Source organism: Leptodactylus fuscus, chromosome 8 (assembly GCF_031893055.1).
Source record: "Leptodactylus fuscus isolate aLepFus1 chromosome 8, aLepFus1.hap2, whole genome shotgun sequence".
Lineage (NCBI taxonomy): Eukaryota > Metazoa > Chordata > Amphibia > Anura > Leptodactylidae > Leptodactylus > Leptodactylus fuscus.
Window position 1 is genome coordinate 84,501,544 of NC_134272.1, and position 25,953 is coordinate 84,527,496.

General features: G+C 44.8%; 1 protein-coding gene across 1 annotated transcript in view; it reads left to right on the forward strand.

The window, feature by feature from the left end:
• LRP1B (LDL receptor related protein 1B) overlaps positions 1-25,953 on the forward strand; it is a 1,094,775-nt gene that overhangs the window by 467,170 nt on the left and 601,652 nt on the right. Inside the window, exons 4-5 of the mRNA XM_075284520.1 lie at positions 7,910-8,029; positions 10,697-10,825. Of these exons, the coding sequence (XP_075140621.1) occupies positions 7,910-8,029; positions 10,697-10,825 (249 nt within the window). The remainder of the gene's footprint in view (positions 1-7,909; positions 8,030-10,696; positions 10,826-25,953) is intronic.

Here is a 25,953-nt window from a genome sequence, read left to right on the forward strand (position 1 = left end):
CCGTATATATAATATACAATTAGGGTTGAATGATCCGGATCGGGAAAGATCGGATCCCGATCGGCAATCGAGCAAATTTCATGATCCTGAAATCCTAAAATCGATCCTGAAATCTCAAGATCGGCTCAACCCCATTTATCATCAGCCGGGGGGTCATTCTCAGCTGGTATCGGCAAGTTTAATAGCACCCTTAAGGTGGCAATATACTTTAGATTTTTATCGTTGTCCAATATGGCCATTTTGTTTAATAAATTGCCAACAATCTGAAAGTACAATAGATTTGGCTTTGGCCAGGATTGGCTATGCAAAAATTTGACATCTGACTCTTAACTTGTTAGTCACTTTTGGCCAATCATAAGCCAACGATCCCACGATGAGTCTGACCACAAAGCGATAGGCGGCCAAAATTTACTGCACAGGGATTCTCTCAACTTATGGTACCCTGGGTTTCTATGTTGTGGCAGCCCTGTGCATTCAAAACCTCACCAATGGCCTTAAAAATGTGCAACTTACTAAAATTTTGCCTTGTAAATTGTACAGCCATTGGTGGTAGGAAGGATTTCAACCTTGTGTGGTTACTATGTAACAATCTCTAATGTTATATTCTATTCCTATTATATTGATTCTCTCTATTGATCTCCCGCCATTCCCTATCTGTCTCCTATGTCTATTTACCGCCATCGCTCCAGCCAGCCATTAGTTAAACTTCCTACTTTCCCATCTCCATTAAAAAATATGCCCTGCAATATATGTATATAACCGACGGCACAATGGCAAGGCACACATAATTACTTCTAGTCACTGCAATCCAATTGGCAGTTGTAATTGCTTTCCCCTAGCAGTCAGAGATGGTTACACAGCTGGTGTGTATAATTTGTCTGAAGTTTGCCAGAAATCAGGTGTTTGCTGTATACCTACTCGGGGAAAAAATAATTTAAAGTTGGTTGAAATATACAGCGCTGATCCTAGAGGGACTTCTAAAAAATGCAGCCAGACGGTTACAGCAATTTCTGCTAAAGTCAACTGTGAGAATGATTGGTGACCTATAGAAGAGTCTTTGCATTGGAGCCAATTATAAGAGGAGCGGTGTGTGGCATTCCTAGGAGGTCATTAGAGGTGGCGGCAATCGAATCCAAGATCAGGCTAAGAGGCAAGGCTATTCCACCGCACAACCACTCCGAGCATTGCAGAATACTTGGCTATTTACTGGCAGGGTGGTGTGACCTGCACAATCGTAGATTTAGAGTTTCTGTTTGTTACAAGAATGTGAATTATGGATTGCCATGTAAATGTGAAGGTAATCCAGACTGTATAGAGCAGAGTCCTGTAAGGAATGAGCTGCATATAGGGATGGAATGAGATGGATGATGTGTAAGGAATCTGCACTTTGTATATATATCTTTCTAGTTCTCATAAAAGGCAGCACAGGAAAAAACGAAGGAAGGGTGAAAATCCCGGGTCAGTAACTAAATATATGAAAACATCCAAAACAGGACTTATACAAGGTTCACTATGAACTGAAACATTGCAGAACTGGGTTACTAAAGTGTCATTGTATGTTTTTGGATATCTATCTATCTATCTATCTATCTATCTATTATCTATCTATCTCCTATCTATCTATCTATCTATCTATCTATCTATCTATCTATTATCTATCTATCTCCTATCTATCTATCTATCTATCTATCTATCTATTATCTATCTATCTCCTATCTATCTATCTATCTATCTATCTATCTATCTATCTATTATCTATCTATCTATCTATCTATCTATCTATCTATCCATCCATCCATCTCATCACCTACAATATCTATATATCTATCATGTATCTTATCTATAAAATTGTTTCTTATGCAATCCAGATCTTTTTTATTAGACTCTTCTTGACCGTCTTCGCTTTTATATTAATTTGTGTTCCCAGTACTCTACAATGGGGATGAGAATACAAACATATAATTTTTCAAAGATGATATTAGACAAGTCGACAAAAGGCAGAGACATTCCCAATCTGCATCTGAAAACAAATTTTCACAATTTCTTCTCTATAGAAACAAAATCAGTAAAATGCTAATTAGACGTTAAGATGGAGCTATTGAGCGCTGGAACGGTGGGTCACGAAATCATCGGCTGCATTCATAAAATTACCAGCACCTTTTCTTCTGGAACACAATTGTGGAGAGGAAGTGAAATAAGCAGCCTTGTGTTACATTTCTTACAATGGCATAAACCAGGAGCATTTTTTTCTTTTGTACTTTCTGTTTTCAAAGAATCCTTTGACTGTAATGGTTTTGTGAATATCAATGCTCTCATCATAGCGCCTTCTTTAGTATGCACTCTGTTTTTGAAAGAGAGAATGTGTCTTGGAAACGATTTTATTTCCGTGGAAGATAAAGTGTATTGCGATACATCCTAATCCTCTCAGTATATTAAAGTGCACCTGCAACCTTCACGGAGCGGAGGTGGACACAGAACACATGCTGAGCTTGTACATTATAGATTCATCGGAATGGAGAGATCAAAGCTGTAGGTATCTCAAGGCTACTGCAATTCTGCTGAGATGGAAGAGTAGACATCCATGAGACGTCAACTGGTGGTCCTTAAGGGTTTATACCCATCTTGGAAAATTTCTGGAGATATGGGATTAAAGGTTGTCAGGTCTCCACCCCTAGAGCAGAACCTACAGGAATAGTTTAGCAGTGCAGAGCGTTACCAGACTGGGGTACAACAATGAGCACCACTGGTTGGTCAACTGATTGGTCATTGGTTAGTCAACTGATTGGTCATTGCTTGGTCAACTGATCAGGAAATGGTCAAAATTTGCTCCGGGGCCAACAAGACTTAAGTAACACCACTGCCCCAGAGAAAAGTTGATCACTGATCAATGTGTCAAGCAATACTTGAAAGGCATACAACTATAGTATCCACAATAGTGTAAGCAGAATGCTCTGGTAAACAGCTGATCTGCAGGGTCCTAACAATGTGAGAGATCTAAAAGATGAGTGGGGGTCCAATGCCTGAGACCCCTTGCTTATCATCTGTTTGAAAGGACCATGGTTCTTTTGTGAACGCCCTTACCTCTTCATTACTTACATTCCACAATATCTATCTTATAGTGATCATACAATGTAATTACCCCTACAACATTGTTTCTATTTGGATGGGGTTATGGAGTGACTTTGGCCACAACTCTATTACTATGGAGTTGTGGCCAAAGTCACTGCATAACCCCTGCCAAATAGAAACAAGGTTGCAAGCTGTAATTACATTGCACGGTCACTATAAAATACACAGTGTGCAATGTCATTTCTACTCCTACTTCATTGCAATTGTCACTTCTTTTCTCAAAACTCTCGCACACTTGAGGTTGCAAATTGAATGCATTAAATAATATTAGTGAACAAGTCATAGGACGATCTGGTGATCTTTGATTGCATGACGGGAGTCACGGTCAGTCGTCATGTGGCCCTAGGCTATGAATTAGGTTGATGAGTTACAGTGATGTCAGGATTTACTTTGATACTTTACAGGACTTACATATTGATGGCCTATTAGGATCACACCTGGGACCCCTATGGATCAGCCATTTGAAGAATCTGTGGCACGCAAAGGTGCAAATTCATTGGTGCAGCAGCAGCTGTACGTGAATGGGAATGAGCTGCAATACCAAACACAGCCACTAAGATATGTACCGCATTGTACTTAGTAATCACTGAAGAAACCGTAATGCTCATTGCAGCATCTTTACCAGCTGAATGTTTAGAAAGTTGACATCCCACTGCAGAACTATGTGGAAATCCAATGTCCGATCTCAACATGTCAAGATTTCATGTATTGTTTGCTTCCTAATATTCTATCTGAAACTTTAAGCTAAGCCAACAGTACATGACTACTTGTGTTGCTGGATTATTCCGCTTTAGCATTTGACCCTCTTTCTGTGTTGCCTACGGCTTTGTGCTTGAGCTGTTGCTCTTGGACACCTTTGAGATGAAACAATGATAATTTACTGTTATTGGTAACCTTGAGTTTAAAGAGATACGTTGATATTCACACTACAATCTTCATTCCTTCCTTTGTTCATTTATCCTACTATTTGCACCAGGTCCAGACTCTTCTTATGTGGCTATGTCTGTCCTGGTGATACTACTGGATGGAGGTCTTTGTGTACAGGATGTTGGTGCCTTCACTAGCTTTCATTCTGTATATCTGCCCATTCATTCCTGTGCTGGTTTTTCCTTCTACAACCCATGAGAGATCTCCTTTCCCTTGTACTGACAGACACTGATGCTGAGGATTTTACAATTCTCCTTTCCTCCTTTAGATTTTGCACTGGTTTCTCTCTGGAATATTTCCTTCTTCCTACATATTATCTTGTGTGGACTTTTCTCTCTTTCTATAGCTCTGTGTGATCTTCTTTCCCTGATAACTTAGATGCTGTCTACTTCTCCACTCTCTCATCTGCTCTATATCCCCTTATATCATCCTCTTATCTGTCAAAGTATATATAAAACTGAAAGGAGAATAGGTATAGCAGCCAGAAGTAGTGTGCTGTCAACTTGTGGCTACATTCAACAGGACAGCTGGCTATGTGAAGGAGTTGCACAGACTCTACGGCAGTAAGATGATTAGACAGGATTAAGTTAAAACATTTTTTTTTTTTTACAATTTGGAAACAAACAACTAAATCAATCAAAAAATAAGAGCAATTGGGGTCATAGCTTTTAAGATGACAGCTCCAGCAAGGTATACATTCTATGGACAGACTTGTTTCCCCATTTGGAGTCATTTCCAAAAGGACACAACGTACAGTTAAAGTTTCCACCACCAAGGCAGACATTGAAAGACTACTATGATGATAATTCTACATTGTTGAGCTCTATTGTATGACCGATCCAGCCGCTGATGTTAGTCTATGTAAATTGTTTGTATGCTTGATTGAGTTGATGCATTATGACTATCCAGCTGTGCTCATCTGCTCATGGAGAAAGGTGTTTCCATTGGGGAACCCCTTCTGATCAGTGAGGGATTGGGGGAGACTATTAATTTTGCTTTGAGTTGTCAAAGCTGGAAGGTTCTTCCGTTTCTGCCTGTGAATCAGATGCAAAGCTTGTCACTCATGTATAAATGGATGAGAGCGCACAGACTGAAACTTTCTCTTCGGTGCAGGAATATCACGGGGGAACGGCGCTGCCATATCTAATTAAAGCGGCCTTTGTTATATAGCCAAAAAAATACAAATACCTTGTCCAAATCTCTTCTTTTAATTTATTTCAAGGTAATTTATTTTTACAGGGATTTTTTTTTTTTTTTGTTATTATCTTAGAGGATTAACTCCAACAAGAGACGCCATTTCACCTCTAAAGATTTTACATTTCCTGCCTCAGGCAAAACAATTTGTATCTTGCGTCCCCTCCTATTTACTGTCACTTTGCCGAGGATTATTATAACACTTTTATTTATATTGATCTTTTATTAAACTTCTCGATCTCCATCTCATTCTAGGAATGTGTCTCGAAATAAAATTCTATTGATTTAGGAGATGTGGCAGTAATGGATGAAACCTGCAAAAGACTCCGCTTTAAATGTGATTTGATTCTTAATGTTTAGTGTAAAGATTTTACCTGGAATATACAAGAAAATGAATTACACGAGATAAAACAATGCATTAGGGTGGATTACATTTTATTTTCATTCCAGATTTTTTTTACTCTCCTGATATTTTTTCCTATTGGCTTCTATGTCGTAGATTATCCTTAAACCCCAGTGTTATCTTTTATAATGAGGGTTATTTGGTGATATACAGATGGCTACATTGTAGCACAGAACATAACTGGACTCTTGCAATGGCTTTTGTAGCACTACAGCATGTGGCTAGGGTTGAGCGATCGTGTTCGGAAAAGATCAGATTCCGATCAGCGATTGAGAACATTTCACGATCGGGATTGGAATTCCGAACACGATCTTTTTAGGTGGGATCGAGATCGGTGATTATTTACCACAATGCTTTGCTACTGGCCAAGCATTGTGGGAAAAGCTAACAATGTTAGCCTTCACACTGAGTATACACTCCGCTCATTCTGAGCGGAGTGTATACTCAGTGTGAAGGCTCATTGCGGTTCCATAGGAATGAATGGGAGCAGCTGGCACACAGCCTTAACCCCTTGCACGCCGGCTGCGTCCATTCATTCTAATGGGAGACTAGCTAACATCTCTAGTAGCTACTTACCTGCAGAGAAGGCTGGTCCGGTGCCCAGTGTTCTTGGTCTTCTTCACCTCGCTGCCCCGCCTCCCAGGTTAGCGTTAAAGAGCTAGGAAGAAGGTGGGGCTTGTGGCTCAGGAGAGTGTGGGCGGGTACTGGGAGGGGAAACATCACGTCTCCTCGCCCTGTACCCGCCCACACTCTCCAAACCTGGGAGGTGGGGGCAGCGAGGCGAAGAAGAACGAGAACACCGGGCACCGGACCAGCCATCTCTGCAGGTAAGTGGACACCAGGGGGGACAAAGTAGCCAGAGAATTAATAAAAAATCCTCTGGCTACTTAATGATTAAAAAAAATCACTACATAGCGTGGATTCTAACAATTAAAGCGTTCAATTGTTATTTTTCCATGCTGTGTAGTGAATAGGATTGTTTTTAAAATCCAATCTCCGATTAGTAAAAAAATTCCATTGACTTGCATTGGGATCGGAATTGGGATCGAGATCGGGTTCGAATGAAAAATGATCGGAAATCAGATTTCAAAATCGATCCTGAAAAGTCAAGATCGGCTCAACGCTACATGTGATAGAATATCACTCAGTGTCAAATAGTAATGTTAGGTTAAACTTTGTTACATCTTTGTATCACTCTGTGTCTATGTATGTAACAATGTGTCATCAGTGCTACATATTAGGACATGTTCCCTGTGTGTATCTGCAATGCAACAATAACAATAAATGTAACATAGTCTAAAGACACAAGATGAATGCCGAACAAACTTTCCAATTTAGCTCGCCATCTATTGTATAAAGCACAGTGCGGGCTCTCTTTAATTAGTTGTTTGGGAAAAGAAAGGTTGGACATGTTGGATTGTGACATCTAATAATTTTATTTTCTAGGGAAGTCAGTAATTGCTAGAGGTATCTGGCAGGTTTTGAGTGTTTTTTCCTCCCCTTGCTAAAAAAAAAAACAAAACAAACAAAAAAAAAAACGCTAAACTTAATTTTATATCTTCCTGGCTTTATAGATATATTGTACGAGAACTTTCAGCAAATTGGTTTAAAGTCCTAGTGCAGACTATGAATAGGCATTGAGCTGCAATACCAGAAATAACCACTGAACAAGAGTGGCGCTGTTTGTAAGAAAGAAATGATCTTTCGATCTACACTTTGAATTAAGAATGGTTATGTGATGGAATGGAATGGTTATGTGATGGAATGGAACGGTTATGTGTGTCCTCGGCTTTACTTTGACTAATATCATAACTTGTGATCACGAACCATTCAGTTAGACATCTATGTAATAATAGGAAGAGCACATAGATTGTTGTTGCTATAACCTTGAGAAATATTTCCCTTTAACATGAAAACAATCCATCTGTCCATCTTGTAAGAAATCCTTGTTGACAATGTTTATAGGAAAGTAATGAAAATCGTCTTATACATTGTCATTCTGCATGGCAATGCCATTCCGTGCATGGAAAGCTGGGTGCCAAGCTGTATAGAAATTGCAACGGTTACAATCACTGTTTCTTATTGATTTATTTTGATTATTTAGGCGTAACTACATAGAAAATTAACCCCTTCCTGCAAATTTATACCGCAGGCAAAGGTGTCCAAAGCCTTAGGTTGCACGTTTACAATCACATAGAGGAATATATAGAGAATTGCTGAAAACTTGTTCCTAATATTTGAACCCTTTTCTTTCAGAGCTGCAGTCAACGTGCCAAAAAAAGAGCTGCCAATACCGATGTGCGATCAGCAGGAACAGCACCCAGTGCTACTGCAGGGACGGCTATGAATTAGCAGCAGACAGGAGGAGCTGTATAGGTAAGAGAGCGCTCAGAGACAGCCTCCTTCTATTCTTCTACATAGACGCCTGCTGTGGCATTGAAGTGCCTGAAATTATATCACCAGGAGCCTTAAATCTGCGGAGCGGACCACCTTGGCATTCCATGCATGTTTTACGAAGAATTCAGCTTGATTATTGCCATAGCTTTGATGCAGCCATGACTATTTATGATGACTGCAATAGCTATCCAGAGATGAAAAAAACAGCACTCTGCAGTCTGCACGGAGAGCTAACACCTTGCTATCAGCGCCCATAAAATGCCTTCATTGATTTTACAGCTCTTATAAATAGCTGCGTAACTGGCACAAAGCGGAGGCTCTGCACATAGAATAAAGGCTATTTATCTCACACACCTCTATCTATATATTTATCTATCTATCTATCTATCTATCTATCTATCTATCGGTTATCTATCTATCTATTGGTTATCTATCTATTCATCTATCTATCTATCTATCTATCTATCTATCTATCTATCGGTTATCTATCTATCTATTGGTTATCTATCTATTCATCTATCTATCTATCTATCTATCTATCTATCTCCTATCTATCTATCTATCTATCTATCTATCTATCTATCTATCTATCTATCTATCCATCTCCTATCTATCTATCTATCTATCTATCTATCACATATCTATCTATCTATCTCCTATCTATCTATCTATCTATCTATCTATCTATCTATCTATCTCCTATCTATCTATCTATCTATCTATCTATCTATCTATCTATCTATCTATCGTATATCTATCACACAGATCAGCTTCTTTTGCTCTCTGCTGGTCTGGGTGCACAGAATGAGCTGCAGATATGTCAGACAGGAGACAGATTTACTAACTTGTGCCGGATGTGTCACATTGATAAATTTGGTGCCTCTTTAGATATTTCTCTGTAACTTTACCCCACTTATTTCAGTAGTTGTCTTGCTTTGCATTTGCGGCACATATGGGGCACATATGAAGCAATGTCTACTCTCCCCCCACAAAGTCACATCTATTCCACATTCATCCATCTGTACTGGAAACCAAGACATGGCCCCCAAATCCATCATGTGACTTACTGTCGGGTCCATCCGCTTCTGTCATAGTTTTCAGCATTTTGACAAAAAAAAGTAAAAAATTCTGTCAAGTATGAATTGCATATTGTGAACAGAGTCTTACATATAAATGTTTCTGACAAATATTAAGAAACAAATGTTATCTGTATAATGAAAAGTTGCACAATTTTCCAATATAATTTCTATATCTAATCCTCAAAGTTTTCTAAATCTCTGCTTGTTGTCATTCGGTCATGTGATATACAGTCCATGGTCATGTGATGGACACACATGTGCACAGCTCATTACTAGGCAGATGTCTGACTACTATGCTGTGCACGTGTGTGTCCATCACATAACCATGGACTGTGTATCACATGACAACCCCTTTAAGTCCAGCATTGTGTTCTGATTCATTTCTTGTTATACTGTATTGAATTATATTTTTCTTAACAAACGTTCCAAATCTCCAGCATGGACAGATAACTGATAGAATTCTGACTACCTGCAGTCACCACTAGGGGGAGTGTAGAAGTCTACTGGTTACGATTTATTAACAGTACACAGTAAGCTCCTAAGTTTCCCCTAGTGAAGACTATAGACAGAAAGAATTTTACTATTTCACTCTGTGTCTATGTAGGGGATTTGGAATTCCATATCCCAATGTATTTAAAGATACATTAAAGACGCGTACCAGGGTTATGACATTGGTGGCCTGTCCTTACAATAAGTCAATATCAGTATGGTGGTGTTCCAATGTCTAAAACCCAAACATATCAGCTGTATGAAGAGGTTGAATCATTTAGATGAGTGCTTTGGCCTCCTCACAGCTTATCAAGCACAGCGCCATACATTGTATAGTGTCCATACTTGGTATTACAACTCAGTCCTTATTCATTTATTTGAAGAACAGTGAACAGTGGACAGAAAGTCCCCTTAGGGGGTGTTCACACTGAGTAACATGCCGCGTGATGTGGCACATATACGCCGTGTGAGACTTTGCGGGCCGTATACGCTCCCATTGATTTCAATGGGAGCCGGGATCGTATACGCAGCGTTATTTTGCAGCCGCAAAATCACGTCTGCAAAATAACGCGGCACATACAATCCACGCTCCCATTGAAATCAATGGGAGAGTATACGGCGCTCAAAATCTCACACGGCGTATACGTGCCACATCACGCAGCACGTTACTCCGTGTGAACTCCCCTTATGGGGACTTTCTGTCCACTGTTCTCCTGATCACTTGGGGGCCCAGCAGTTGTGACCCCTTAAATCTGACATGTATTCCCTTATCTACCAGACACAAGCCCTTTAAGTCAGTTTCCTACATTATTACATGTAACAGGAGATCTTTCCCAACATGTAACAGACAATATACATGTTACAGTATCTGATGTTCTTATACTAAGTATCTTATTTTGTAAGGGACGTTTTCCCTTTAAATGCCTGCGATTCCCAATCTGTCTGCTGTGTGCGTACGTCTGTATTATTATTATTAGATTATTTATTATGTGATTTGACAATAAATAATTCAGCTCAGCCTTTGTAAGCATAATGCGGAGTATGGATGATTAATTTCCCTCCGTCATGTCTCTTTCAGATGTAGATGAGTGCGCATTGTACGGATCCTGCAGTCAGACTTGTAGAAATACACAGGGGTCTTACACATGCAGCTGTGTGGAGGGCTATATCATGCAGGCTGACAACAGATCCTGCAAAGCAAAAAATGGTAAGTTCTATTAACCGGGCCGGATAAATAGTATATGTTGTGTATTCCGTGGTCTGTGGATTGTTTGTTAAACTTACAGCACATTTATAGAATGTGTATAAATGGAGTCAACATCGGAAATCTCATAGAATTCTCTATCTATTATCTTTGTCTATCTATCTCCTATCTATCTATCTATCTATCTATCTATCTATCTATCTATCTATCTATCTATCTATCTATCTATCTATCTATCTATCTATCTGGTGGTTGGTGGTTTGTCACCTATGGACAACTATTGCACTTTGGATACCTTGCAGATCTTAAAATATAAAAAGTGGAGGCTCAGAGGAGGTGCAGAACCATCACAAACACTAATACTCACCTTTCCTCATCTATTCTGGGTTAGGGGGATATTGTCACTCCTTGGGGAGAGACCACCATTTAGGTGTGTGGAGGCTTATTAAGCCTTTAGCACTCCACTGTGCAAGGGACCATGGGAAGAATATGCAAATCTGCCTTCCATGATGTAATTAGGAAGACAGTTGCTGCCTCAGTATTGCAAACCAATAGAGGGCGCTCACTGGAATGTGCAAGCCTGTCTTCCCTGATGTAATTAGGAAGACAGAATCTCAGTGATATATATTGGGCTATATCACTGAGATTCTTTCTTCCTAATTACATCAGGGAAGACAGGCTTGCACATTCCAGTGAGTGCCCTCTATTGGTTTGCAACACTGAGGCACCTGACTTCCTAATTACATCATGGAAGACAGATTTGCATATTCTTCCCATCATCTATCCCGGGCACCCTTGCGTTGTCCAGCCTTCCCTTGGGGGTCTTCTTTAATAAAGATAGATAGATAGATAGATAGATAGATAGATAGATAGATAGATAGATATGTAGATAGATAAACAGATAGATAGGAGATAGATAGATACCATAGATAGACAGACAGACAGACAGACAGACAGACAGACAGACAGACAGATAGATAGATAGACAGACAGACAGACAGACAGACAGACAGACAGACAGACAGACAGATAGATAGATAGATAGATAGATAGATAGATAGATAGATAGATAGATAGATAGATAGATAGATAGATAGATAGATAGACCTGTGTTTGGAATGAATACAGTATCGACCCCCCAATATGTTATCAACCATTCCTATAGAACAGTAACATTCTTAGATGATATGAGAGATTCTCCCTTATGAATTGCCAGTTGATTCTGTCATTGCTGTCGCCTTGCAGTGTGAACATAGCCCAAATTGACACATTTATTCCCCACCTATCTTTGAAACGCATTGGAAAGTTGTTTTGATTGACGGCTGTTGAGTTGAATATGCTAAACGCTGCGAGCACTTAGCATGATGTTCCTGTGAAAACGAAAGATGAAGATGAAGAAATTATCAAATTTTTTAACATTAGAAGTGAATTTCAGGCGCTGGGTGGAGGGTGTAAAGTAAATCCGCCAATAGATTTAAATATAGAAATGCTTACCTGAAAATTATAGCCGTGTTCTATTGAAATAAATGATTAGCTGCGGTCCAACAATTTTACTGTGTAATAGCTTTACTTTCCTGATATACATTACAGTTCAATTAAAATCTGCTTTCAATAGCCATATTTAATTAAACATCTCGGCGGTGTCAAGGATTTGGGCTGATGAATTAACTTGACCTCTTTTTCTTTGACATTACATTTCGCTCAGACGTTTTCTGCTTGGAAATCAGCTTTGCGCCATTGATGCTATTAGATGACCGATAGATACTTCGGGAAGTTCTGTGGAGTTTGCAGATACAAAGTTTGTGTTTTGTCAAAGACTGAAGATGGGGCCAAGTTATCAAGGGTGGGGTTTGTGCCTAAATTATGATGCGGTGCATTTCTCCATAGACGTAAGGGGCTTCCTCCGGGGACCCATGCACCTAGAAAGAAATCAAGGACCTGGTGTAGATTTCTGATGGGGCCACATCCTCACTCCCCCCCCTTCCATACTTCCTTTCTGGAAACTGGTGAACGGGGTGTGAAAATGAAAAAATTGCAAACTTTTGGAAAAAAAAAAAAAAAAAAATCAACCCCTATATGTTTATGTGTTGAGAATAAAGTATCTAGAAAACGACTCATTGGGAATTTACTAAGGTCACGTTAACACCTGCACCGGAGGTCTTTTTCCTCCTAATGGACATCCAATGGACCCCATTATACTCAATAGGGTCTGTCGGACTCCGTGTGTTATCACTATTTTAGTGGTTCCTCCAATGGACCCAAACAATGGAGAGGTGCCGCTAGTGTGAGCCTGGGCGACTATGAGATTGCTCTGTATTGCATAAGCTGAAGGAAAAGCTGAGTTACCTATTATTAGTGGTCATGTAGAATTAGTTTCATCGTAGAGGTGTTAACTTTTATTGTATTTCTGACCTTGATGATATGAGATAGCTACAGACTACAATATGACAACATGGCTGGGTTTATAACAAGTCCTTGTTCTTGCATTCATGGTCATGTCCATTGGCAACTGATCAAGACAAAAGACATCATTAGAAAAAATGTGAAATTCTGTGTTTACACTGTACAATTTTTTTGCAGTTTTTCATTGCAGCGATGCCTAGCACGTTACTCTAAATTTCACCTGAATGGTATTGGTCTTGGAAAACGCTGCAGAATTTTGCATTACTTCTAGTTGCTAAAAATTCCTTAAGACCGGGGCCGCACATGGCAAAAACCATGCAATTTGTCTGTGGCGGAAATGTACAGCACCTGCAAAGAAGAAGAGATTCTGGCTAATCCCGTCTACACATTGCAGAAAAGTATCCGCAGCAGAATTTCAGCGATTTCAAAAACTGACACGTTTTTGTAAATAGCAATATGTCAATTGTATCTACAGAAATGCTGGCATTTTCCGTGTACTGTGGTTATAGTTGGGACAGAAACTCCATAGAGGAAAACTCCACCGTCTTTTCCGCCAGCATTTGCTATGTGGGCCCTGAGCATCATACTTTTCTCGTAGAGTTTTTGTGAGATTTTGTCATGAATGCTCTGCCTTTAGCCATACCCAATCCAGTGGCGTAACTAGTAGAGATGAGCGAACACTAAAATGTTCGAGGTTCGAAATTCGATTCGAACAGCCGCTCAATGTTCGTGTGTTCGAACGGGTTTCGAACCCCATTATAGTCTATGGGGAACAGATACTCGTTAAGGGGGAAACCCAAATCCGTGTCTGGAGGGTCACCAAGTCCACTATGACACCCCAGGAAATGATGCCAACACCTCTGGAATGACACTGGGACAGCAGGGGAAGCATGTCTGGGGGCATCTAACACACCAAAGACCCTCTATTACCCCAACATCACAGCCTAACAACTACACACTTTACACACTCAATACCACCTCTCTGACAGTAGGAAAACACCTTGAAACATGTGTATTTGGCACTTGCAGTGAGGAGAGCTTGTCACCAGCAGTGAATGTGGCCCTTGTAGTAAGTTGAGGTTGGCACCAACATTTGTTTTGAAAATCAGGGTGGATTGAGCCTCTAACCAGCAGAGTTTGGGCAAATTCATGGTGGAGGGAGCCTCTAAAAAACCCAGTTTGGACCAATTCATGGTGGAGGGAGCCTCTAACCACCCCAGTTTGGACCAATTCATGGTGGAGGGAGCCTCTAACCAGCCCAGTTTGGACCAATTCATGGTGGAGGGAGCCTCTAAAAACCCCAGTTTGGACCAATTCATGGTGGAGGGAGCCTCTAACCAGCCCAGTTTGGGCAAATTCATGGTGGAGGGAGCCTCTAAAAAACCCAGTTTGGACCAATTCATGGTGGAGGGAGCCTCTAACCAGCCCAGTTTGGGCAAATTCATGGTGGAGGGAGCCTCTAACCAGCCCAGTTTGGACCAATTAATGGTGGAGGGAGCCTCTAACCAGCCCAGTTTGGACCAATTAATGGTGGAGGGAGCCTCTAACCACCCCAGTTTGGACCAATTCATGGTGGAGGGAGCCTCTAAACAGCCCAGTTTGGGCAAATTCATGGTGGAGGGAGCCTCTAAAAAACCCAGTTTGGACCAATTCATGGTGGAGGGAGCCTCTAACCAGCCCAGTTTGGACCAATTAATGGTGGAGGGAGCCTCTAAACAGCCAAGTTTGGACCAATTCATGGTGGAGGGAGCCTCTAAAAACCCCAGTTTGGACCAATTCATGGTGGAGGGAGCCTCTAACCAGCCCAGTTTGGGCAAATTCATGGTGGAGGGAGCCTCTAAACAGCCCAGTTTGGGCAAATTCATGGTGGAGGGAGCCTCTAACCAGCCCAGTTTGGACCAATTAATGGTGGAGGGAGCCTCTAACCAGCCCAGTTTGGACCAATTAATGGTGGAGGGAGCCTCTAACCACCCCAGTTTGGACCAATTCATGGTGGAGGGAGCCTCTAACCAGCCCAGTTTGGACCAATTCATGGTGGAGGGAGCCTCTAAAAAACCCAGTTTGGACCAATTCATGGTGGAGGGAGCCTCTAAACAGCCCAGTTTGGGCAAATTCATGGTGGAGGGAGCCTCTAAAAACCCCAGTTTGGACCAATTCATGGTGGAGGGAGCCTCTAACCAGCCCAGTTTGGGCAAATTCATGGTGGAGGGAGCCTCTAAAAAACCCAGTTTGGACCAATTCATGGTGGAGGGAGCCTCTAACCAGCCCAGTTTGGGCAAATTCATGGTGGAGGGAGCCTCTAACCAGCCCAGTTTGGACCAATTAATGGTGGAGGGAGCCTCTAACCAGCCCAGTTTGGACCAATTAATGGTGGAGGGAGCCTCTAACCACCCCAGTTTGGACCAATTCATGGTGGAGGGAGCCTCTAAACAGCCCAGTTTGGGCAAATTCATGGTGGAGGGAGCCTCTAAAAAACCCAGTTTGGACCAATTCATGGTGGAGGGAGCCTCTAACCAGCCCAGTTTGGACCAATTAATGGTGGAGGGAGCCTCTAAACAGCCAAGTTTGGACCAATTCATGGTGGAGGGAGCCTCTAAAAACCCCAGTTTGGACCAATTCATGGTGGAGGGAGCCTCTAACCAGCCCAGTTTGGGCAAATTCATGGTGGAGGGAGCCTCTAAACAGCCCAGTTTGGGCAAATTCATGGTGGAGGGAGCCTCTAACCAGCCCAGTTTGGACCAATTAATGGTGGAGGGAGCCTCTAACCAGCCCAGTTTGGACCAATTAATGGTGGAGGGAGCCTCTAACCAGCCCAGTTTGGACCAATTAATGGTGGAGGGAGCCTCTAACCACCCCAGTTTGGACCAATTCATGGTGGAGGGAGCCTCTAACCAGCCCAGTTTGGACCAATTAATGGTGGAGGGAGCCTCTAAAAAACCCAGTTTGGACCAATTCATGGTGGAGGGAGCCTCTAAACAGCCCAGTTTGGGCAAATTCATGGTGGAGGGAGCCTCTAAAAAACCCAGTTTGGACCAATTCATGGTGGAGGGAGCCTCTAACCAGCCCAGTTTGGACCAATTAATGGTGGAGGGAGCCTCTAAACAGCCAAGTTTGGACCAATTCATGGTGGAGGGAGCCTCTAAAAACCCCAGTTTGGACCAATTCATGGTGGAGGGAGCCTCTAACCAGCCCAGTTTGGACCAATTAATGGTGGAGGGAGCCTCTAACCAGCCCAGTTTGGACCAATTAATGGTGGAGGGAGCCTCTAACCACCCCAGTTTGGACCAATTCATGGTGGAGGGAGCCTCTAAACAGCCCAGTTTGGGCAAATTCATGGTGGAGGGAGCCTCTAAAAAACCCAGTTTGGACCAATTCATGGTGGAGGGAGCCTCTAACCAGCCCAGTTTGGACCAATTAATGGTGGAGGGAGCCTCTAAACAGCCAAGTTTGGACCAATTCATGGTGGAGGGAGCCTCTAAAAACCCCAGTTTGGACCAATTCATGGTGGAGGGAGCCTCTAACCAGCCCAGTTTGGACCAATTAATGGTGGAGGGAGCCTCTAACCAGCCCAGTTTGGACCAATTAATAATGGAGGGAGCCTCTAACCACCCCAGTTTGGACCAATTCATGGTGGAGGGAGCCTCTAAACAGCCCAGTTTGGGCAAATTCATGGTGGATGGAGCCTCTAAAAAACCCAGTTTGGACCAATTCATGGTGGAGGGAGCCTCTAACCAGCCCAGTTTGGACCAATTAATGGTGGAGGGAGCCTCTAAACAGCCAAGTTTGGACCAATTCATGGTGGAGGGAGCCTCTAAAAACCCCAGTTTGGACCAATTCATGGTGGAGGGAGCCTCTAACCAGCCCAGTTTGGGCAAATTCATGGTGGAGGGAGCCTCTAAACAGCCCAGTTTGGGCAAATTCATGGTGGAGGGAGCCTCTAACCAGCCCAGTTTGGACCAATTAATGGTGGAGGGAGCCTCTAACCAGCCCAGTTTGGACCAATTCATGGTGGAGGGAGCCTCTAACCAGCCCAGTTTGGACCAATTAATGGTGGAGGGAGCCTCTAACCACCCCAGTTTGGACCAATTCATGGTGGAGGGAGCCTCTAACCAGCCCAGTTTGGACCAATTCATGGTGGAGGGAGCCTCTAAAAAACCCAGTTTGGACCAATTCATGGTGGAGGGAGCCTCTAAACAGCCCAGTTTGGGCAAATTCATGGTTGAGGGAGCCTCTAAAAAACCCAGTTTGGACCAATTCATGGTGGAGGGAGCCTCTAACCAGCCCAGTTTGGACCAATTAATGGTGGAGGGAGCCTCTAAACAGCCAAGTTTGGACCAATTCATGGTGGAGGGAGCCTCTAAAAACCCCAGTTTGGACCAATTCATGGTGGAGGGAGCCTCTAACCAGCCCAGTTTGGACCAATTAATGGTGGAGGGAGCCTCTAACCAGCCCAGTTTGGACCAATTAATGGTGGAGGGAGCCTCTAACCACCCCAGTTTGGACCAATTCATGGTGGAGGGAGCCTCTAAACAGCCAAGTTTGGACCAATTCATGGTGAAGGGAGCCTCTAAAAACCCGTTTGGACCAATTCATGGTGGAGGGAGCCTCTAACCAGCCCAGTTTGGGCAAATTCATGGTGGAGGGAGCCTCTAAACAGCCAAGTTTGGGCCAATTCATGGTGGAGGGAGCCTCTGACCAGCCCAGTTTGGACCAATTAATGGTGGAGGGAGCCTCTAACCAGCCCAGTTTGGACCAATTAATGGTGGAGGGAGCCTCTAACCACCCCAGTTTGGACCAATTCATGGTGGAGGGAGCCTCTAAACAGCCAAGTTTGGACCAATTCATGGTGGAGGGAGCCTCTAAAAACCCCAGTTTGGACCAATTCATGGTGGAGGGAGCCTCTAACCAGCCCAGTTTGGACCAATTAATGGTGGAGGGAGCCTCTAAACAGCCAAGTTTTGGGAAATTCATGGTGGAGGGAGCCTCTAACCAGCCCAGTTTGGACCAATTCATGGTGGAGGGAGCCTCTAAACAGCCCAGTTTGGGCAAATTCATGGTGGAGGGAGCCTCTAAAAAACCCAGTTTGGACCAATTCATGGTGGAGGGAGCCTCTAACCAGCCCAGTTTGGACCAATTAATGGTGGAGGGAGCCTCTAACCAGCCCAGTTTGGACCAATTAATGGTGGAGGGAGCCTCTAACCACCCCAGTTTGGACCAATTCATGGTGGAGGGAGCCTCTAAACAGCCAAGTTTGGACCAATTCATGGTGGAGGGAGCCTCTAAAAACCCCAGTTTGGACCAATTCATGGTGGAGGGAGCCTCTAACCAGCCCAGTTTGGACCAATTCATGGTGGAGGGAGCCTCTAAAAAACCCAGTTTGGACCAATTCATGGTGGAGGGAGCCTCTAAACAGCCCAGTTTGGGCAAATTCATGGTGGAGGGAGCCTCTAAAAACCCCAGTTTGGACCAATTCATGGTGAAGGGAGCCTCTAAAAACCCGTTTGGACCAATTCATGGTGGAGGGAGCCTCTAACCAGCCCAGTTTGGGCAAATTCATGGTGGAGGGAGCCTCTAAACAGCCCAGTTTGGGCAAATTCATGGTGGAGGGAGCCTCTAACCAGCCCAGTTTGGACCAATTAATGGTGGAGGGAGCCTCTAACCAGCCCAGTTTGGACCAATTAATGGTGGAGGGAGCCTCTAACCACCCCAGTTTGGACCAATTCATGGTGGAGGGAGCCTCTAAACAGCCAAGTTTGGACCAATTCATGGTGGAGGGAGCCTCTAAAAACCCCAGTTTGGACCAATTCATGGTGGAGGGAGCCTCTAACCAGCCCAGTTTGGACCAATTAATGGTGGAGGGAGCCTCTAAACAGCCAAGTTTTGGGAAATTCATGGTGGAGGGAGCCTCTAACCAGCCCAGTTTGGACCAATTCATGGTGGAGGGAGCCTCTAAACAGCCCAGTTTGGGCAAATTCATGGTGGAGGGAGCCTCTAAAAAACCCAGTTTGGACCAATTCATGGTGGAGGGAGCCTCTAACCAGCCCAGTTTGGACCAATTAATGGTGGAGGGAGCCTCTAACCAGCCCAGTTTGGACCAATTAATGGTGGAGGAAGCCTCTAACCACCCCAGTTTGGACCAATTCATGGTGGAGGGAGCCTCTAAACAGCCAAGTTTGGACCAATTCATGGTGGAGGGAGCCTCTAAAAACCCCAGTTTGGACCAATTCATGGTGGAGGGAGCCTCTAACCAGCCCAGTTTGGGCAAATTCATGGTGGAGGGAGCCTCTAAACAGCCCAGTTTGGGCAAATTCATGGTGGAGGGAGCCTCTAAAAAACCCAGTTTGGACCAATTCATGGTGGAGGGAGCCTCTAACCAGCCCAGTTTGGACCAATTAATGGTGGAGGGAGCCTCTAAACAGCCAAGTTTGGACCAATTCATGGTGGAGGGAGCCTCTAAAAACCCCAGTTTGGACCAATTCATGGTGGAGGGAGCCTCTAACCAGCCCAGTTTGGGCAAATTCATGGTGGAGGGAGCCTCTAAACAGCCCAGTTTGGGCAAATTCATGGTGGAGGGAGCCTCTAACCAGCCCAGTTTGGACCAATTAATGGTGGAGGGAGCCTCTAACCAGCCCAGTTTGGACCAATTAATGGTGGAGGGAGCCTCTAACCAGCCCAGTTTGGACCAATTAATGGTGGAGGGAGCCTCTAACCACCCCAGTTTGGATCAATTCATGGTGGAGGGAGCCTCTAACCAGCCCAGTTTGGACCAATTCATGGTGGAGGGAGCCTCTAAAAAACCCAGTTTGGACCAATTCATGGTGGAGGGAGCCTCTAAACAGCCCAGTTTGGGCAAATTCATGGTGGAGGGAGCCTCTAAACAGCCCAGTTTGGGCAAATTCATGGTGGAGGGAGCCTCTAACCAGCCCAGTTTGGACCAATTAATGGTGGAGGGAGCCTCTAACCAGCCCAGTTTGGACCAATTCATGGTGGAGGGAGCCTCTAAACAGCCCAGTTTTGGCAAATTCATGGTGGAAGGAGCCTCTAACCAGCAGAGTTGTGGGAAAGCAGGGTGGAGGGAGCCTCTAACCAGCAGAGTTGGTGGAAATCAGGGTGGAGGGAGCCTCTAACCAGCAGAGTTGGGGGAAATCATGTTGGAGGGAGCCTAGTATTAGCAGAATTGTGCAACGCTTATGGTGGATGAGTATGAGGATGCGGAGGAATTGGAGAGGTTGAGTACAGACATGGAGTTTCATGTTGGGGTGCTTTACACAGGTGGGCACAAAAATGAAGGCTCTATCCAGTGGTGGTTCATTTTTATCAAAGTGAGCCGGTCGGCACTCTCAGCTGACAGACGGGTGCGCTTGTCAGTGATGATGCCACCGGCTGCACTGAACACCCTCTCAGATAGGACGCTGGCGGCAGGACAGGACAGCACCTCCAAGGCATATAGGGCAAGTTCAAGCCACAGGTCCAACTTCGACACCCAATACGTGTAGGGCGCAGAGGGGTCGGAGAGGACAGGGCTGTGGTCGGAAAGGTATTCCCGCAACATGCGCCTATACTTCTCACGCCTGGTGACACTAGGACCCTCCGTGGCGGCACTTTGGCGAGGGGGTGCCATCAAGGTGTCCCAGACCTTAGACAGTGTGCCCCTCGTTTGTGTGGACCGGTGAGAACTTGGTTGCCTACTGGAGGAACTGCCCTCCCTGCCGCCAACGTCACATGCTGGAAACATCTCCATCATATTCTGCACCAATTGCCTGTGGCAAGCATTGATGCGATTGGCCCTCCCCTCTACCGGAATAAAAGACGAGATGTTGTTTTTATACCGGGGGTCAAGGATAGCAAAGATCCAGTACTGGTTGTCCTCCATGATTTTGACAATACGCTTGTCGGTTGTAAAGCACCCCAACATGAACTCAGCCATGTCTGCCACAGTGTTAGTTGGCATGACTCCTCTGGCCCCACCGGAAAGTTCAATCTCCATTTCCTCCTCATCCTCCATGTCTACCCATCCGCGCTGCAACAATGGGACGATTCGAAGTTGCCCGGAAGCCTCCTGTATCACCATCACATCATCGGACAACTCTTCTTCCTCCTCCTCCTCCTCCTCCTCCTCCTCCATTAAACGCAGTGAAGCGGACAGATGTGTGGACCTACTCTCCAGCTGTGACGGATCGGATGCTATCCCTAACTCCTCTGTGTGATCTGAGTTATCCCTGATGTCAATCAGGGATTCTCTCAGAACACACAAGAGCGGGATTGTAAGGCTCACCATCGCATCCTCAGAGCTCACCCTCCTTGTGGACTCCTCAAAGACCCGTAGGATGTCACAAAGGTCTCTCATCCATGGCCACTCATGGATGTGAAACTGAGGCAGCTGACTTTGTGGCACCCTAGGGTTTTGTAGCTGGTATTCCATCAAAGGTCTCTGCTGCTCAACCACTCTATTCAACATCTGAAACGTTGAGTTCCAGCGTGTGGGGACGTCGCACAAAAGCCGGTGTTGTGGCACATGCAGGCGTTGCTGGAGAGATTTTAAGCTAGCAGCGGCTACTGTCGACTTGCGAAAGTGGGCGCACATGCGCCGCACTTTCACCAGTAGCTCTGGAACATTGGGGTAGCTCTTTAGGAAACGTTGCACCACTAGGTTGAAGACGTGGGCCAGGCATGGAACATGTTGGAGTCCGGCAAGCTCCAGAGCTGCTACCAGGTTCCGGCCGTTATCACAAACGACCATGCCTGGGCCCAGGTGCAGCGGCTCAAACCATATTGCCGTCTCATCGAGGAGGGCATCCCTCACCTCGGAGGCAGTGTGCTGTCTGTCCCCCAAGCTGATCAGCTTCAGCACAGCCTGCTGACGTCTACCAACGCCAGTGCTGCAACGTTTCCAACTCGTAGCTGGGGTCAATCTAACAGCGGAGGAGGAGGCGGTGGCGGAGGAGGAGGCGGTGGCGGAGGAGGAGGCGGTAGAGGAGGAGGAGGAGGGGGGTGTTCTTCTCGTGTCCCTGCCAGGAATGTTAGGCGGGGAGACGAGGTACACCGAGCCAGTTTGGGAAGCAGTCCCAGCCTCAACTACATTCACCCAGTGTGCCGTCAGTGAAATGTAGCGTCCCTGTCCGCATGCACTTGTCCACGCGTCGGTGGTCAAGTGGACCTTTGTGCAAAGCGCGGAACTAAGGGCCCGCCTGATGTTGAGTGACACGTGCTGGTGCAAGGCGGGGACGGCACACCGGGAGAAGTAGTGACGGCTAGGGACGGCATAGCGAGGTGCCGCAGTTGCCATCAGGTCCAGGAAGGCGGGAGTTTCAACAAGCCGGAACGCCAACATCTCCTGGGCCAGCAGTTTAGCGATGTTGGCGTTCAAGGCTTGCGTGTGTGGGTGGTTAGCAGTGTATTTCTGCCGCCGCTCCAATGTCTGAGAGATGGTGGGTTGTTGTAAAGAAACGCCTGATGGTGCCTTTGATGATGCAGGAGAAGGAGATAAGACAGGACCAGGGGAGGATGAGGTAGAAGTCAACAAAGTGGCGGAGGCAGATGAAGTGGTGTCCTGGCTCGTCCTCTGGAGTGCATCGCCAGCACAGTCAGCAGTGGCAGTGGCAGAGGCAGAGGCAGTGGCAGAGGCAGTGGCAGTGGCGTGAACGGCAGGCGGCCTTTGTCCTGCCGTTGCTGCCTGCCACTGATTCCAGTGCTTGGATTCCAAATGACGGCGCATTGAAGTGGTGGACAGGTTGCTCTTCTCAGAGCCCCTAATCAATTTCGAGAGGCAAATTGTGCAGACAACACTATATCTGTCCTCGGCGCATTCCTTGAAAAAACTCCACACCTTCGAGAAACGTGCCCTCGAGGTGGGAGTTTTTCGGGGCTGGGTACGAACTGGAACATCTTGGGAGATTCCGGGTGTGGCCTGGCTTCGCCTAAGCTGCTGACCTCTGCCTCTGCCTCTAGCTACCCTTTTTGGTGCTGCACCTGCCTCAACATCCACACTACTTTCCCCGCTTGACATCCCCCCTGTCCAGGTCGGGTCAGTGTCCTCATCATCCACCACTTCCTCTTCCAACTCCTGTCTCATCTCCTCCTCCCGCACAATGCGCCGGTCAACTGGATGCCCTGACGGCAACTGCGTCACATCATCGTCGATGAGGGTGGGTTGCTGGTCATCCACCACCAAATCGAACGGAGATGGAGGAGACTCTAGTGTTTGAGCATATGGACACAGATGCTCCTCTGTTAGGTTCGTGGAATCGTGACGTGGAGAGGCAGGTTGAGGGACAATGAAAGGAGCGGAGAACAGCTCTGGGGAGCAGGGACAGTTTGGGTTATTGTTCTGTAAAGCTTCGGAATTTTGGGAGGAAGGAAGACAAGACTGTTGGGTAATAGGAGGAGAGGAGGCAGAGTCTGACTGGCTGCTGGACAATGTGCTGTAAGCGTTCTCTGACAGCCATTGCAAGACCTGTTCCTGGTTCTCGGGCCTACTAAGGTTTGTACCCTGCAGTTTAGTTAATGTGGCAAGCAACCCTGGCACTGTGGAGTGGCGCAATGCTTGCTGCCCCACAGGAGTAGGCACGGGACGCCCTGTGGCTTCACTGCTACCTTGCTCCCCAGAACCATTCCCCCGACCTCGCCCACGGCCTCGTCCACGTCCCTTTCCGGGAGCCTTGCGCATTTTGAATTCCTAGTTAGAAATTGGCACTGTATACCAGTAGTAAAAATTGTGGGTGCACGTAACCCCAATATATTCTTTGAATTCCCAGTCAGACACTGGCACTATATGGCAGTAGCAAGAAATGAGGGTATTTGTATTCCCAATATACTCTTTAAATTCCCAGTCAGACAATGGCACTGTATACCAGTAGTAAAAATTGTGGGTGCACGTAACCCCAATATATTCTTTGAATTCCCAGTCAGAAACTGGCACTATATGGCAGTAGCAAGAAATGAGGGTATTTGTATTCCCAATATACTCTTTGAATTCCCAGTCAGACAATGGCACTGTATACCAGTAGTAAAAATTGTGGGTGCACGTAACCCCAATATATTCTTTGAATTACCAGTCAGAAACTGGCACTATATGGCAGTAGCAAGAAATGAGGGTATTTATAACCCCAATATATTCTTTGAATTCCCAGTCAGACAATGGCACTGTATACCAGTAGTAAAAATTGTGGGTGCACGTAACCCCAATATATTCTTTGAATTCCCAGTCAGAAACTGGCACTATATGGCAGTAGCAAGAAATGAGGGTATTTGTATTCCCAATATACTCTTTGAATTCCCAGTCAGACAATGGCACTGTATACCAGTAGTAAAAATTGTGGGTGCACGTAACCCCAATATATTCTTTGAATTACCAGTCAGAAACTGGCACTATATGGCAGTAGCAAGAAATGAGGGTATTTATAACCCCAATATATTCTTTGAATTCCCAGTCAGACAATGGCACTGTATACCAGTAGTAAAAATTGTGGGTGCACGTAACCCCAATATATTCTTTGAATTCCCAGTCAGAAACTGGCACTATATGGCAGTAGCAAGAAATGAGGGTATTTGTATTCCCAATATACTCTTTGAATTCCCAGTCAGACAATGGCACTGTATACCAGTAGTAAAAATTGTGGGTGCACGTAACCCCAATATATTCTTTGAATTACCAGTCAGAAACTGGCACTATATGGCAGTAGCAAGAAATGAGGGTATTTATAACCCCAATATATTCTTTGAATTCCCAGTCAGACAATGGCACTGTATACCAGTAGTAAAAATTGTGGGTGCACGTAACCCCAATATATTCTTTGAATTCCCAGTCAGAAACTGGCACTATATGGCAGTAGCAAGAAATGAGGGTATTTGTATTCCCAATATACTCTTTGAATTCCCAGTCAGACAATGGCACTGTATACCAGTAGTAAAAATTGTGGGTGCACGTAACCCCAATATATTCTTTGAATTACCAGTCAGAAACTGGCACTATATGGCAGTAGCAAGAAATGAGGGTATTTATAACCCCAATATATTCTTTGAATTCCCAGTCAGACAATGGCACTGTATACCAGTAGTAAAAATTGTGGGTGCACGTAACCCCAATATATTCTTTGAATTCCCAGTCAGAAACTGGCACTATATGGCAGTAGCAAGAAATGAGGGTATTTGTATTCCCAATATACTCTTTGAATTCCCAGTCAGACAATGGCACTGTATACCAGTAGTAAAAATTGTGGGTGCACGTAACCCCAATATATTCTTTGAATTACCAGTCAGAAACTGGCACTATATGGCAGTAGCAAGAAATGAGGGTATTTGTATTCCCAATATACTCTTTGAATTCCCAGTCAGACAATGGCACTGTATACCAGTAGTAAAAATTGTGGGTGTATATAGCCCCAATTCTATTGCTAGGGGACTTGCAGGGTATTTCTGGGGTGAAGGTGGGGGGGCACACCGTTGGAACGGGTATCGGGGTATATATCGGGTATACGGGAATACACTGACAGTGTATTCCATTCAGGATCCTGGGAAAGCTGGGTTGCGGCGATTGAGCCCGTCAGTGCCACGTTACACTGACAAGCTTCTCCCTGGAATTTAGCTCTTACAAGAGCTGTTGGTTGTCTTCTCCTTCCTATCCTAGCCTGTCCCTGCCTACCCAGAATCTAAGCCCTAGCTAGCTGGACGGAAACCTCCGTCCTCGGTGAATTGCAAGCTCAGAATGACGCGAAGCTGGGCGGCGCTGT